The sequence below is a fragment of the Gouania willdenowi genome, chromosome 6 (assembly GCF_900634775.1).
Source record: "Gouania willdenowi chromosome 6, fGouWil2.1, whole genome shotgun sequence".
In the NCBI taxonomy this organism is placed as follows: Eukaryota; Metazoa; Chordata; class Actinopteri; order Blenniiformes; family Gobiesocidae; genus Gouania; species Gouania willdenowi.
This window is the reverse complement of record NC_041049.1, coordinates 45,580,926-45,598,210: the sequence shown is the minus strand read 5'-3', so window position 1 is coordinate 45,598,210 and position 17,285 is coordinate 45,580,926. Positions and strand designations below refer to the sequence as shown.

The 17,285-nt window shown below is 40.5% G+C and overlaps 1 protein-coding gene across 2 annotated transcripts in view; it reads left to right on the top strand.

Annotated features, from left to right (window-relative positions):
• Nucleotides 1-17,285, top strand: part of banp (BTG3 associated nuclear protein) — a 59,750-nt gene that overhangs the window by 5,971 nt on the left and 36,494 nt on the right. The window contains exons 7-10 of one of the 2 annotated variants that reach the window (XM_028448634.1): nucleotides 503-742; nucleotides 5,614-5,715; nucleotides 8,988-9,109; nucleotides 11,696-11,767. In XM_028448634.1, the coding sequence (XP_028304435.1) occupies nucleotides 503-742; nucleotides 5,614-5,715; nucleotides 8,988-9,109; nucleotides 11,696-11,767 (536 nt within the window). Of the gene's footprint in view, nucleotides 1-502; nucleotides 743-5,613; nucleotides 5,773-8,987; nucleotides 9,110-11,695; nucleotides 11,768-17,285 lie in introns of both variants that reach the window. The other variant, XM_028448633.1, reaches the window with a different exon arrangement.

The following is a 17,285-nucleotide window of genomic DNA, read 5'->3' as shown; positions in this document are numbered from 1 at the left end:
TCTAAACAACAACAACGATTGTTAGAACACAAATTATTATGAATTAAACTAATATTATGGATTGTTGCATTTTACTTTAATACATTTCCGAAAATGTTTTTAGCATTCGACAAATGTTTACTCTGCAAACCTAAATAAAATCAGCTTTATTGCTGTAATTGGTAATGTTTTGGATGATAGTTTTATTTGGAGTACCTTTAAACTGTGTTAGATGATGTAAGATGATGCCTCTTCTTAATTTATTGTAAGGCATTCAACAGCTATAATGCAGTGATTGAAAAGTTGTAAGCTGTTACTTAATCATTAAATACAGCCACATGGGGGTGCTATTGTATCACATAGATTTCCTTACTGTCTTAGTTCTGATAGCCCATTTTGTAGTGATCTTTAAAAATAATGCATTTGGCTGTTTTGACATCACTACTTTAAAATTATTGAAAGAATACATTGTGGCTATGTTTAAAGAACGGATGCCTCAGTTTTTATGTTTTCATTTTTTTAGAGGACTACCCAGCTGGCACTTGGTTGGGAGATGAGAACAATGCAGAGATGCGTGTGCGTTGCCCAGTGTCTCAAGCCGACATGCTTCACATCAGCATGAACTGCCGCACAGCAGAGAAAATGGCTCTGACGCTGCTGGATTACTTGTTCCATCGAGAGGTCCAGGCCATGTCCAATCTCTCTGGGCAGGGCAAACATGGGAAGAAGCAGCTGGACCCTCTTATGATCTACGGCATTCGCTGTGAGTCCTAAAATTTGGATGCTGTTGATAAGGTTGTGCCTTTGAAAACAAGTTCCCAATAATACACATAAAACATGTGTTTTAAGTTTGTTAGATTTTAGCCTCTTTTATTTTTTATTTTTTGGAGGGGGAGATGCATCCAAAAAACAAAAAACTAGGGACAGCCAAGGTACTGACTACTTTCCACTGTGTTGTGTGTGATTACTGAATGCCTATTATTCCATTACATTTCTACTAATAAATCTTCATCTGCAAGGCTGTCAAGAGTTACCCCCCCTTATTGCAGTAAATTAACTTACTGGGGACCCCCCCCCACCCCCCCCCAAAATGTTGACCAGAATAGAACAAAGAACTTACAGCAGTCTGTATTCCCAAGGCAGGGTTACAACAACATGCATCCATCATTGCACATACACGCAATAATATGCAACACATTTTTTACAACATACCAAAGGCTGAACGACACGCATGCATTTTGTAAATGACTTTAATGGAGTTCCTCTCGTTTTGATTCTACTCAAACAAAGTAAGGGCTCCAATGATTGACAAATGCATTTTCTGCAAGTCCTGGGTCCCCATGATTCATGCTATTTAAACTTATGCATGTTTGCACCCCGTACAGGAAGTTTTGATACACGTCTTCTCTGACAAAACTGTGAAAGGTTTTCCTTAAAGGGATCCTCCACTGTTTTTACAAATGTGGCCTAAAATCTTTGAAATGTACTTATCTATGCTCAACAAAACACATTATTTTGCAGCATATTCATTTTGTTGCCGTTTAAAAATGGGACTACTTTACAGTTTTAGAGCCTGTGTTTTGCCATCTTGAAATCACGTGATTGATGATGTGACACGGCCTGTAAACATCCCATTGTTTTCTATTGGAGTGAAACATTCAGCCTGCTTTTTAGATCGTTTAGCTGCTTTTTTAGGTCAAAATGCCTTTTTGTGCTGCTTTTTGTTGCTTTAAAACCAAGAAAAGATAAAGATGCCAATGTAAACCTCTTGTTTACGGAAAGAGGAATAAAGTTGTGACCCGAAAAAAATCTGTGACCTCAGCGGGGGGACAGTACCAACTCTGCGGTTTTGTAGTAGACAATGAAGCATAGAAGAAGAGCTCTCCTAAGGGACTTTTATTTCCCCTTAACCATTGCGCAGCTAATGCTCTGATGGATGAAGTTAGCGAGTAATATGGAACTGTAGAAGGACTCCCACTCAAATGGACTGCGTTTGTTCGGGTCACAACTGTTTTTATCCTCTTTCAGTAAACAAGAGGTTTACATTGGCATCTTTAACTTTTCCTGATTGTTTAGAGTAACCAAAAGCAGCACAAATTTGCAAGCAGGCTGAATGTTTCATTCCAATAGAAAACAATGGGATGTTGTTTATAGGCAAATTGGGCTATGAAACATCATAAATCACATGATTTCAAGATGGCAGAACACAGGCTCCAATAATGTTAAATAGCCCCATTTAAAGAAATTCAAATAATATTGTGAAAAATATTGCTTCAAAGATTTTAGGCCACATTTGTAAAAAAACAGTGGAGGATCCCTTTAAGGACATTTCACTTGGCATCCATAACAGAACCAAATGTATAGTTGTATAGTGTGACTTTTATCTCTGCTGAGAGGGTGTGCCTGCACATGCAGATTTGGTCTATACCAGAGGCATTTAACACAGCCAAACGACTTTTGGGTGACTCACTCTGTCTGCACTAAAAACAAAAAGGAATGAGAGAGCACCTGCCCTACCTGCCTGTACACGAGTTATCAGGTGCAAAAAGGTAGTTACATACAGTCTCTATGTACCTTTTGCCTTCCTTTTTTAGCTTTCCTTTTCTTTTTTCTTTCTATCCTTGAGACTTTTCTATCCCAGCTGGATTATTGGGTTGCATAGAACTGAGCTGACAATCCTCTTTAGATTGTTTTTAATAACAGGGTAGGATGGTAGTGGTTCATCAATTTATTCTAACCTTTGATTTATATTATTCATAACAAAATCAAGCAGGGGAATCGCAGTGAGTCTGGCTAAGAGATCGTCGGCTAAAACACATTCAGCGGTTCCAGTCGTTGCCAAACAGAGCACATCAGTATTTGTTGCTCACTAGGTTCTTTCAAAAAACTCCACAAGCTTTTACACTAATATATTGTAGGATGTTTTGTCTGAAGGTGTTGCTTTAGTTAAAGCTGCAATATGTAATTTTTTGATGTTATTTGGCCAAAAATCCATGATCATCTTTGAGTGTATTGTAATCCAAAATGTTCTGAGTGGACAGTGAATTTGTTCTCCTTCTCCTGGCTCTGTAAATGAGCTTTAGAAATACAGGAGCGTGACGCTGGACTTTAGCCAATCAAAGATCTTTCTACCAAGCGGGCGACTGTTTAAAGCATTACTATTTGCTGCTTGTCAAAAGCCAATGCATGTTCACATTCTGAGAGTAGGGACAGTCCCATGGCTCTGTATTAATTCAATTCAATTCAACTTTATTTATATAGGGCATATTACAACAAAGTAATCTTAAAGCGCTTAACAAAATATTGAGTCCATAGTAAGAAAGAAAGAACCTAACATGAAGTCTTAAATATGCATGTTTTATGTGTGGCAAGAAATTAGTAATTTGCAGTTGTTGACCACATGATCATGCGTTATCAAATTCAAGTTACTTATGTAGCCTTTCAAATACATTAACTAAAAACAATATTGTTTATATAACATTGTGTTCATTTAAATTGAAATGCGTTAGAATTTGAAGATGAAAGATACTGTTTTATTTCTTGATGTCAATTTTATTTTAAGTTTCTATTTACACGATCAATATTAATCAAATTAAATCAAACATTATTCTATATAATTTTAACTGTATAGAATTTAATACACTGTATTGCCTTCATTGAGAAGGTATTTTTTGGCTCCAGGAGGACTTTAATCCAGGTGAGATGAGGTTAAATGCTTCCTTGTAGAGTAAAGGTTGCAAACCCCTGACCAGGGGTAGAGGGTTAGGAGACCCCACTATCAGAGCTGGACCCTCTGAATTAAATTCCATGGGGTGAAGCAATGCAGATGTTAAGCTGGTTATGCTACTGTTAAGTTAATTCAAGTACAGCATTTCTGCAAAATCAAAAACAGAATACATGTAACATAGTAATATAAAGTAAATGACCTGTTTTTTCAGCCACTGCTTGTTACAGAAAAACTTAATATTGTCACAAAAACATTTTGCAAATATCTCAAGTCATTGTCAATCTTTACTTCATACAAAACTACGGTACGCCAGTTAGGTCAACTATTCATTAGCATACATGGCTATGCTGTACACCCCCCCACCACCCCCCATTCAAAAAAAAAAAAAAAAAGAGGGTGCGACCAAAATCTTTCAGTCCGTGCACAGTCTGCCCCGAGTCAGAGAGAGATAATGATAACTGATGGGATTAAAGCTTGTAGAACTAAGATAAACATTATCTAAGGTGGAGACAGAGAACAGATCCATTTAATTTGCAGTGTGGAGTGTGTCTGCTCTGATTAGCTGGGATCAAGAGGCGGAGAAACGGCTATGACTGTGAGCCTCTTACTGTCCTCACAGCAGTGAGTGATACGTGCTTTCATGTCTCTAAAACATCAGAAAACTCTCCAATAACATGAGTCAAAGTCCCTACATTTGTTTCTAGTTTCTATGGAGAAAACAGTGGCAAAGAGTTCCACAGTTATGCACGTGCACGCAAGTGTTCATAAGGAGGCCGGTGAGTTTTTCAGGAAGGGAGGGGGGAGTGCCTCACGATTCTGTAAACTGCAGCTTTAATGTGCGAGGCTGGTGGAGGGTATTATTCAGCTTTTTGTAGAATGTTATAAATGAACAGATCAAAGAAGCTAAGTTGCTACTAAAGGATTGCGATCGACCAATTGGACACCTTTGCTCTAAATAACTAAATTTTTTCAGAATCTGACAAATTTTTCTCTAATTATTCCCAAAATTTCCCCAAATTCCCAAAATCAGGGAAATTCAAGTGAAGATCCTGCAGGAATCTATATGCTAACATACTTTATCATTTATGCGTTGAAGCCGATTACTTATTACTCCTTTAAAAAGTAACTTTGTTACTTTACTGATTAATCGAGTTTAAAAGTAACTAAGTAAAATTACAAGTTAACTAATTAGTTATATTCTGCAGCGGCCGTCAAGACCCCCCACCGCCTGGTTTTGCCAATACTCACTTTATTGGAAAAGCATTTGTAACAGCAACGTCAACAATGTATGACAAACTATTACCCGAAAAAAAATGCATGTTTTTATAGAATAATGAAATGAAGACAGTCTTTCTTCACTTCACTTTACATAAGTACTTCTCAAGAATATAAAATAATTACCTTTTTTTTACCCGTCATCTTTGTCTGAGTATGTAACACGTGAGTTGACCTAATGCTGAAAAACGTGACTTGTTGCATGAGGAATAAGATAGTAGCTCACAGTGATTTTGATGAGTAACTTTAATCAGGTTTTTGGTTTGGAACTGGTTTAGACGCTTTAGATTATTAATTCTGGAAAAAAATGGTCATATTAAAGTAACACGTGACAAAGTTACTAGTATCTATGGACACAATCTTCCAAATATCTATAATCATAATATCTTTACCTCCTCCACTGACTGGCCCATTAAGTCCACAGTATAAATTCCAGACTCCCAACTAGTCAGTTTAAGAACTGAAGAAGACTCTTGGATGAAAGTTAGAACATCTTTAAGCAGAACTTTGTGTCCAGTTGTCTAAATGAAGCTACTGGAATCCACCTGACCTGGATGACCTAGAACCTTTACAGACAATTACAACACAGATTAAATATATTCATTAGGACTTTTCTCTTTATGTGTCCACAGGTCACCTGTTCCATAAATTTGCCATCACGGAATCGGACTGGTATCGAATCAAGCAGAGCATCGACTCCAAGTGTCGCACTGCCTGGAGACGCAAGCAGCAAGGTCAGAGTCTGGCTGTAAAGAGCTTCTCCAAACGCGCACCTCGCAGCACAGTGGCAGGTAATGGACAATGGACATGTAAGCTTTGGTACACATTCCAAGACTTAGGACACAACAATTAGTTATTCACAAATAGACAAAAATGCAACAATTTAAAACTTAATCTTACAGGTAATGTTTGAATTTAAAAAACCAATTAATGTAACAGAATCAATGAGAAAAGCCACAAGCTTATTGTCAAAGGGACACTTGTTCTTTTCAAAATGATTTAGACGATACCTAACTATCCACTGAAAAGCAAGTTAAAAAGTTATAGTTAAAGTTTTAGTTCTTTCTAAAATAATATATATATATTAAGGATGTGCATTGCCATGAATCTGACGATATGATTCATGATTTGTCACTATACGATATATCTCAGTACTAAACAATATGATATACATCACGATATATCACTGTCAATTACAATTTTCCCATTTACTTGTACGAAATGGTATGAAAAACTATTAATTTCATTTTTTTTTTTACTTGTAAGAACAAGTAAATGGTAACTAACTGTAATTCAGTATTTATATCAAAAACAAGTGATGTGTCAAAATAAATTTTTCAAAGAAGTTTAACTTTTGCTTTTACATTTTAAAAAAAGTAACCACATATGTCTATAAAAGTGTCCAGTATATTTTATGAAAATAAAGTGCGGTGTGGCTGGGCCCTTGGGGGGGGGGAGGAGGCGATCTGGCGCGCTCTGGGGTGCCTGGTCGGTGCGCCTGGGGGCCGGCGGGGCGGCTTGCAGCATCCCCTTGGTGCCCTCGGCGACTATGGGCGTGGTTGTTGTCCCTGGGGGCGCTGCTCTCGGTGCTGCTTCCGTTCCGGGTCCTTCTGGCCTGGGGTCCGGACCCTACTGGCTCTGGGCCCACCGGCGGGCGCCCGCCCCCTGCCCGTTCCGCGCGGCTCTGGCCGTCTGCTGGGTGGGGGCCTTGGCTCCTCTGCTGGGGTCTCGGGCGGGGGGCTCTCTGGGCCCTTCCCTCGGGGGGTTGGGTGCTTGGGTGTGGGTGGGTGGGGGGGGGCTGGATGCTGGCGGGGGGCCTTGGGGTTGGGGGTTGGGGTCGGTGGGGGGATGCGCTGGGTGCTCGGCTGCTGGGGGCTTCCTCGGATGTGTGTATGGGGGGCGGTGGCTGCCTCTCGGCCTGGGATCTTGGGGGCATCTGGGGGGTTGCCTGGGGCTCCCTGGCCTCCGCTCTTTCTGCTGGCCTGGCTGCATCTGCGGGCCCAGGGCAGTTCCTGGGCTTGCAGTAGCGGTTTTTTTTTTTTTTTTTTTTTTTTTTTTTTGCACATATACTGGTATACGATGCACTGGCACGCCTTGGGATGTGGGATAAAACTCATACTGGGCTTAACCTTAGACACGTTAATCCCAAATACCTGCTTTAGGTACTACCATTCACTCATTCCCCCTGTTCACAGCCACCACCATTATAGCTAAGCTTCACACTTGTCACCATACTGGCTGGATTACACAACATAATAAGCACAATATATTCTACAACCTCACATCTCACCCTCACTGCAAAACAGTCTATTCTTCCTCACCTTTTCTATTTCCTGCCTTGAGTCTCTTCTCCCTGCTCCCTTTCCCCTCCCCTTCCCCCTCCCCCTCCACTTAGGTGTAACACTGCTCTCCCTTTTTATATCCTCCCTATGATAAAAGATTTCTTACCCTTCCTTAGGGAGGGCTGGTGATGGTCACAATTAAGCAATAAAATAAATCAATGCATTTTATTGCAATAACAAAATATGCATTGCTGTCTCATAATGATTGCACTTCCTGTGGTGTTGACCTTTGACAGCATGTGCAGACAAGTAAAAAAAAAAAAAAAAAATTAACTTCCAAACTAAAGTGCATTGAGGAGTGATGTAGTTTAACAAGGTCTGATGTGGTTCACTGACACCTAGTGAATGGGCCTTTACATGCTTTGCATATGTTTTTTATTTGTTAAAAAAACATGATTTAATTTTGGATCAATACAATAATCACCCTGTAAAATATTGTGATATATTGCCGAAACTATTTTTTTTTACACTCTTAATATATACATAACATAACAGCAGTGACATTTTCCTAGATTTTTTTGTCACACAGTAAGTTCCTACATGCAGGTTTAATGTGTGATTGTTCATAAAAGCCATTCCAACATCTAAAAATAAATGCAGTTGCTGGCTAGCGCTTTATTTTCTGCAGATGGTTGTAATCTACACACAATGCCTCCTCTCGTTGCCTCCCAACGAGCCTTCACCTCTCAACTCTGACCAGGGAAAGTTGGACTGCAGGGGGAAGCCATATATCCTGTGAAGTCTCACAGCATGTGATCGTCAGGCCCTGCCTCTCTCAGCCACACACACACACACACACACACACACACACACACACACACACACACACACACACACACACACACACACACACACACAAAGACAGCAACACAAACACAAGTTAAAAAAAAATTCCACAAGCCTATAATCTAACAGCAATTCTGTGTTTTTTTTTTGTAATTAAAATGAGTAGAAATTCAACCGGAAAGTGCTTTCTTTCATTCCTCAGTATAGAAGGTTCAAATCAACAAATCAAATCACTGCATCTGGGAAGTACCGAAGGCTCCCAAAGCAAGAGAAAATAAATATCCTGAGAATTTAGTCCTTGATACTGTTGCTAACCTTCAAACATTGCCTGACTTATTTCAGGCCTGTTGATGTTTGAATAACTCCATTAGCTGCTCATTGCAATGTTACCATCCACCCTCTTGAATCGTCTTTTTATTGCCTCCCATCTTGTGAATTTACGAGTGAATCTCTGCTTGTTGTTTATTTTGGGGCCTGTCCTACACACTTTACTTTCTCTGAGTGCCAATGTTTTTCCTGACATCTTTGGGGTGCTGTTGAATGTGTTCTGGGTGAAGTAGACTTGATGCTCAGTCTCACTCTGCTGTTAGGATGGCAGTTTGTGTTTGGCTGCTGGACCATAATAGTGTTTGTATGGCTGTCGAGAGACTTCTTGTTTTGTATTTAGACATTTGAAGAAGTATAAACAAGATATCATCCAACAGATGGCCGGGGAATCAGCCAGCTTGTTTTTTTTCCAGTAAGCTCAAGGCTTTCAGATGAAGTTTGTTTGTGTTTGTGTCAATATGACTAGTCGTTTACCATCGTGTTATTGTCGGATACATTTTATAGCAGCTGTGCTCATTAGTATATAATCAGTTGCTTCTCTGTCTATCCAGATGACGGCGTTGTAGAAGAAACGGCCCAAGTAGAGGCTGCGACCCAACAGACATTGCACTACGCTCTGGCCAATCAACAGGTCCAGTTCCATCGGATTGGAGAAGATGGACAAGTTCAGGTGGTGAGTCTGGGATTTTTATCTATTAGAGGGATCCTCCACTGTTTTTACACGTTTGGCTCAAAAATTATTTACAAAAACGAGATGGTTATGCTGAAATCATGCAAGGTTACATCATTAGAGCATTGTTAGCCTTACTGCTAACCCTTAGCCACCCATTTAACAGCAAAAATCTCATAAATATTTGTGATACTCCCAAAATATTATTTGTTGAACCTTTATTTACCGCCAATAAACCTCACGTTTGCCCGGAATCCCGAGCAGCCGTGGGATTGGAGGTGCAATGCTTCTCCTGTGACGTGTCACCATGTAAAACTAATACACCATCAGCTAAACCTGTTTTTGTTGCAGAGTTTTTTCAGATTTGAGTGCAGTCATAATATTTTGAACCACTACATTAACACATTTCAGATGAAGCTCTGAATTCATTTTCAGTAAAAAGGATAACATGGTCATGAGATGAACCTTAATGTAGTGTGAGCAATCTTGTCCTAGAGTTAATAGGTGGGCTTGATCCCTGTTGTAGAAATGTGAGTTACAATAAACTTAAACAGAATATAAGCATTTATTGCTGATGCTGAATGACTTTTTGCCGAGGCACATTTTCTGCACTTTGGTTGGAATACAAACACAGATTGAGAAAGCTGAGCAGAAGCATGTGTGTGCAGTGAGACACGAGGCCAATAAGTCCCCAGTCCCTGCACTGGACTCCCATAATGCTATGCAGCCTTTCACAGTTTGGAGTGTTTTACTGATGTGATATGATGCATGAGTTGGCAGCATGGAATGATGGGTGACTTAACTGAGAATAGAACTGTTCAGCATAAGTGATGAAGGGCGGACAGACATGGAGACAGAGCTCTACTGAGACCATGAGTGTTTGATTGGCAGGAGTTCACTGTGGAGATAATCCTCCCCTGAGTGTTCACGAGTGAGGCTAAGCTTCAATTTACATATAGGCTACTGCTTTTGCACCAGGAATTACATAAATTTCAACAGATTTCATCATCTGAACAGGATTTACATCAGTACTAGATCCTATTTGATCTAATTAGGAGTTTAAAATGTTTTTTACACTTTTTCATTACAATTCAAGTTGTTCATGATTGTAGACATGTTTCTCGCCAGTGCTGTTTAGCTTGGGGGCCACCGACGTTGTAATTTTGCTCTCCTATAGCGATGGCGCCCCCTGCATTCAGTTTTCAGCAACTTAAGGAGGACTTTCTGTTGTTTTTTTTTCCTTTTTTAATCGGTACCGTCATAATAATTGTTGTGCACATGGTCACAAAAGGGACACCCAGGTGTACACATTCATCAGCCGCACCATTTATTTAATACAGGAGATTGGCTCGGACGCTCCCGTCTTTACTTGAGGACCCCTGCAGCCCTTTAGCTGCCCCTGATGCTGCCTGTGTGCATCCTCTGCTCACATAACCGTAATAATCGTCCACGTATTTAAGCTCTGAGGAGTGCGGACAGTCGGGACTCCGCTTTGCGTGGAGGCTCAAACACACCGTGGCCTGGAAGGGCCCGGCAGCGAAGGCACCGCCCCACTCCCAACTCGCCGCTTACCGGCGTCTTGGACATGGTTTCCCTCTCCGCTCTTTGGCGGGGATGGAGTCCCTCACCCGGGGACCGGACCACGACAGTTGGTGCCAGGGTTCGGTGGCGATATCGGCCACCCACCTGACCCTGACTCTAGAAACACAGACCATTGTGTAACTGCACTGCAGAGTACAGTGAATGGAAACATGTTAACCAGTTCCTTTTCTTACGCAATAATTTGAAAGTGAAGACAAGACAGCAACAATGATGTCAAATTTGTCTGAGCACTTACTGTCCCGGGCATTAGTAATTTATTGTGTTCTTTCATCCATCCACCTTTTATTTAAAAACCCAAATGACATAAGTGTTATCAGAGCTGATATTTTAGGTTTTATGTAGGGCCCTATAAAAGCCGTTTTATTTTTTTTTCCACTTTAATTTTTTAAACTCCGTTTTTTTTTTAGAAATACTTATCTTTTTAAAAAGAAAATATTAGTTTTTAACTCCTGTGAGGAAACAACATTGTAATAATAGTTGATTAATCGAATCGTAGCACCCTCAATCGTAATCGAATCAAATCGTGAGGTCCCTTAGATAGCACACCCCTAACAGTAAAAAAAAAAACAACTTTAGCTTTACTTCACTAATTTTGACCCTCAAAGAGTTATAAATTTCAAAATTTTCCACATTGCTCATACAGCACCATGCCCCCATGCTGTGAAAAATTGTTGGTAAGAACCCTGTTACATACAACTGTTTTCTATAGTCCATAAAACTATATTTGTTGACTGAATGTAAGCAAAACCTTTTTTTAACGTAACAAAGTTACTTAAAAACAGCTTTTCAAACTCTCACTGCAGTCCAAAATACTTGCTGTTCTGTTTGTTCAGCTGATATAGCAAACCTATACCTGGGAGAATAAGCCCCCCTGTGCTCATAATTAATTGTTCCCTGCATAATTACAACAGAAAATAATTCAATTCAATCACTGCTCCTTATTTCAGCTTCATTATCATGCTAACTACTGCCATTATTCTGTCTCAGATTCCACAGGGACAACTGCACATCGCTCAAGTGCCACAAGGAGAGGAGGTGCAGATCACACAGGACAGCGAGGCAAGTACACAAACATACACATCTTCCTCCTTTCAGGGCTATTTCTTTTCAGCTTCTAATAAAATGCACGTTACAAATGTTTAATTTAGCTGATCAATTAATATCTTGAAAAAGGGAATTGTTGTATTTATCAAAGAAGTCATTTTGAACTTCTATTAAAGGTGCAGTATTATGCTATTTTCACACATCACCATTTGTTCTAAGAACCATAGCAACATAGTATTTGAGGTTTATTTTCCCAAACTTGCCTGTTTTCCGGAGTTATAGCCCTCTGAAAAGTCACTTTCATGGCACATCTAAAAATGGGCTGTTTTTGGGCCTTCATGCACATGCATGAGTGTGCGTGTCTGTAGATGCAGATTTAATGCCTTGCTCTTAGAGAGGGTGATCACCTTCGTGATTTTCTTTCACCATCCACACACTCGTGGCATGGTTTTCAGGCAAAAAAACTGCACATTACAGTAAAACACATGGTTATTTAAAAGCGGCTATTGTGATTGTGAGTCTGACAAACACTGATTCACGGAGTAAACTGTCATCTGAGTCGGCTGTTTGAAACACTCACCGGAGCTGCTATGTCGCTTTTTTGTCATCCTCACCTATTCTAACCACAGAACTAGTTACGTTAAGATGATGGTCCACTGTTTTGTCAAACCACTGCGTTGCTTTGGGTCACAAACACATCAGAACATGTCAAAGGAGATACAAGGCGATATAACTTTTCTGAAAAGACTATCTCTAACGGATAAAGCACTTTTGCTGAATCCGAGTATTATACGAGTGATATGAGTCAATTTCTCAGATTGAATGAAAATCCTCATTGGATAGCTGACTGTGTCTGCGTTCTGCGTCGGTTACAGTGATCCTCCCCTACACACATTCAGATGTGTTGCTGACTGTCCTGCAGCAGGTCCACTCTGCATGCTCACTCACTGACAGCTCTCTGTTTCTCCCTCAGTCACTCAGGTTTGCGGGTCTCTTCCATTAACGTTTAGGGTTTCTTCAGCTTCAGGTTTGTTTTTACTTCGATTTGTACTTTACCCAGTAGTGTTCTGGTAAACGTGGGTTTGTGCTTGGTAGAGCGTAATGTGTCTCTGCCTGTATGTTAAATTTTTTTTTCTTTCTTTTTTTTTAACCGCCTTTTTTTTTTTACTTCACTGAGTGTCTGACACTTTCTTGCTGTATTTCATAAAAAATAAAGGTAGTAGTGGTATAAATATTACAAATGAATTAAGACACACACAGGAACAAGCGGGTCTGAAAATGGATGGATGGATTTCTGATCAACCCATATCAAATGCATGCTTAAAATAACATAACGCTTAAAACCCTGCCCAATCTAAGACAAACCGACCCACTTCCAGGTTAAATCCTGTCCACTTACGCCCCGCTCACTTCGAGCACAGATACAGATAATTCATATGGTTAACAGATACAGATAATGCCGTACTCACTCATCCCTAATAACGGCTACTAAAAATGGAACCGATTGTGAGTGCTCACACTGTGCTTTGGATTATCTATATACTGAACATAAATATATTGTCTGTGGATAGCGGGACTAGTGGTTAAGGGAGCAGGCTTGTAATCCCTAACCCTAACTGCTTCCTGGGCGCCACACAGTGGCTGCCCACTGCTCCTCAGGGAGGGGTTAAATGCACAGAACATATTTTATATATTTATATTAAACCGCAGTGTTTGTTTTACCTGTGAGGGAGTTTGAGAGGGATGAGCTAACATTCTTATAGAATAGGAGGAGCCAGGATTGTCAGGTCAAAAACATCACAGCTGAAGAAAGGAATTCCGTATCGGAGCTGTAAATCAATGCTCACTGAGGGATGTGATTGGAGGAAACCCTCCTCCCTCCACTCAGCTTTTATAGGAGGAGCAGGGCCAACAGTGAAAGTTGGTGAGGGTCAATTTTGAAACGTCCTGCCTCAAACCGTCTCAGAGGATGAACTTTACTGGAATGACCTTGGATACTATGACTATGAGGGTACAGCCAACCTCTCACCAGGTAGGGGATGTTTTCCGTCTCCTCACACTCTTCCAGGTGAACAGGTTTTTGTCATATGTCACTTTCCTGCAACTTTTAGGCAAACTGACATCTATGACAGCTGTGGTCCCGCTGGGTCTCCTATCATTGCGTCCCTGCAGAGGTGCCTGAACGGCCTCCACCTGGATGCAAGTGACACCGCACCCATAAACTCAGGGTGTCACAACAGTGCCTCCTTGTCTTGGCCCCTTAGAGAGACGTTTAGAGAGCCATTTCCTGTTGAAAGGCGTCTCATTGGGCGTGGCCACAGGCTGCCGCGAGATTGATGCCAGCCTCTCTGGGTGGAGGGCCGTCTGGCAGCACAGGACAGTGCAAGGATGGTGGTCTGTGCAGGACAGCATCGATCACATCACTGGGCTGGAACTGCGTGCAGTGCACCAGGCTCCCGACATTTGTGGCCAGTCTGCGGGCCATGTATCTACCGGGGGAGCTGAACCAGCTTGCCGACTCCCTCTCCAATCAGAAGCCTCCACCAGGAAAGTGGCCTTGATATATTGTTTCTCAAGGCAGCTCTACTTCACTCCCTTAGCTCCACGAGCCCCTGCATGGGACCCAAACTTAGTGCTGAATGGCTTGTGTCAGCATACCTTTGAGCCCCTGGATAGCGCGGAACCACAGAGGGTGTTGCATTTTTGTTTGTTATGGGGTCCTAACAAAGGCTCTCCTTTCTCCAAGCAACGCTGATCTCACTGGATTGTAGATACTATTCACCATTTGTATCAGGTGTCAAGCCGCCCTATACCATCGGGTGTGCAGGAGTGTCTACATCTTGGGATGCCCTTAAGGGGGTACTCCTGGAGGAAATATTTGCTGCTGCCTCATGGATGACACCATGCACATTCTCCAGATTCGATAATATGGATGTCGCTACTCCTCATCCACTGGGCGTAGTCCTTCAATCTTCAGAGGCTTCCCAGTAAGGTTGGTGTCTGGGGTTTCTTGTGATTACGTTGGTATAAGTCATTCGGTGCTTTAAGCACCGCCTTTGGCAGAGATAAAATTTAATGAAAGTTACAAATGTAACTACGGTTCTATGAATCCGAAATAAATGCCAGAGCGTCATGTCACTCAGAATCCTCGTGTTCCTACGAGAAGATTCTGTAGAAAACAAACCTCGGGTGACACCGGAACTTATTAAATTTCTTGGGTCACCCAGGGACCACAGGTGACATTGTTGGTATGCCTACTCGAACTGCGCATGCGCGAAGGGAACATTCACTGCTTTAAGCACTGCCTCTGGTGGTCATTCGGGATTCATAGAACCGTAGTTGCATTTGTAACTTTTGTTTTATATTATAAAAATATTTAATTTAAAAAATGTATGTATATGTTTTCAATAAAAGTAAATGTCAATGACTTTGTAAAAATAAATCAGAATCAGAATTACTTTATTGAAATATTACAAATGAAAAGAAGGAACTCTCAATAATGAAAAGAGAAAATAAACATACGTAATTAAGTAAAGGACTGTTAATTGAATAAGGTTTAGATAAAAGTTTACACATTACAGTAAAAACATGTAATGAGAATAAAATCTCAAATTGGCCAAAAACGATTTAGGCACTTATGTCACGAGGGTGACAATATACAACACCCCAATCTGAATGTCCAGCAAAGCTAAATAATTCAACCTGTTACAATTGTTTTTGTTTACCATTGGATTGTTTACCTCTTATTTGCACGCCCTAGTGGTGTGTGTACTAACAATATGAGGTTAGTTTACAAACCACTAAGGCAGCTTTCACTGGCCACCAGCGCTCCATAGATCACACTCTACTAAAGGCTGATTCAGAACCATCTCTATGGAACACTGGGTTGTTGACATACCTGTTGGCTCATATTCAAGCTTTCCATACTATTTCCAGATTAAACCATTTTCCCCTACCTGACATCTCCACAGGCTGTAATCAAAATACTGAAAATATATAAGCATCCTTGCTATTTATATTTTCAGTAAAAGAGATATTTATTTAAAACCACAATTTACACAGCAGGGACATGCGGGTGGGGGTGGGGGGGTGGGTTCGGGGGGTTAGTGTCAGGCAGAGTCTCCTCTCTCACCATGGAAAGAAAAAGACCCAAATATTGTTGACATTCTTCCACTGCAGGGCTCGAGACTGTGACCAAAATGGTTACATATGCAAGTATATTTTCAGTGTGCGAGTGAAAATTTCTATCTGGTCACATACGTACGAGTGCATATTGATGACCTGCGAGTGAGGTGCATGTGCGTCACACAACTGCTGCGGGTAATGCAACTGTGAATGTGCAGAGTATAAACACCAATGTGCTCCTTTGGAGTGCGCACGGTCCTTCACCGAGTGTGCGCTCACATTCAGGGCAGCTATAAAAAAAATAAATAAAAAAAAAGCATGCACGCTCATCAGAATCAGCATGGAGGGACCAGAACTGATGGACTATGATGTCAGGCCAGATGTTCAGCTATGGTTCTACCAGGGCAGGGGTCTGCAACCTGTGGCTCTGGGCCTCGTGTGGCCCTTTGACTCTTTTGCAATGACTCCTTATAGCTTTAACAAAAAAATACCTATTGAAATAAGGAGTTAATTTTTACAAAGGCTATTAATGATTGATGACAAATAAAATCAAGATATAACAATTTGTTAACCTAAAATAAATCACGTTGTGCAATAACTCAGCACCTTCCTACTTCACCTCCTGCAGCATCTACAGACCATCAACTTTCCTGCACCTGTAGCTAACCTTAAGTTTTAAATACCTGGTAAGATAACTAAACCAACAAAAATACTATTCTGGAAGAAAATAGAAATTTTAATTGTTGGGAACAGATTCATTTAACCACCAATGTGCCGGTTAAACATGCATGTTTTATGTGTGGCAAGAAATGAGCAATTAGCATGTGTTGATCACATAATCATGTGTTATCAATTTCAAGTTACTTTTGTAGCCTTTCAAATACATTAACTAAAAAAAATATTATTTATATAACTTTGTGTTCATGTAAACTGAGATGCCTAAGAATTTGAAGATGTATGGAGATGAGGTTAAATGCTTCCTTGTAGAGTAAAGTTTGCAGACCCCTGACCAGGGGGAGAGGGTTAGGAGACCCCACTATCAGAGATGGACCCTCTGAATTTAATTCCATGGGGTGAAGCAATGCAGATGTTAAGCTGGTTATGCTATTGTTAAGTTAATTCAAGTACAGCATTTCTGCAAAATAAAAAAACAGAATAAATGTAACATGTTATGCTTTATTGTTGTTCAAAAAAAAAAAAATTGTCAGGTCTTTTAAATTTATATAAAATAAATTACCTGTTATTTCAGCCACTGCTTGTTGCAGAAAAACTTAATATTGTCACTAAAACCTGAAAACATTTTGCAAATATCTCAAGTCATTGTCAATCTTTTCTTCATACAAAACCACGGTACGCCAGTTAAGTCAACTATTCATCAGCATGCATGGCTATGCTGTAACCCCCCCCC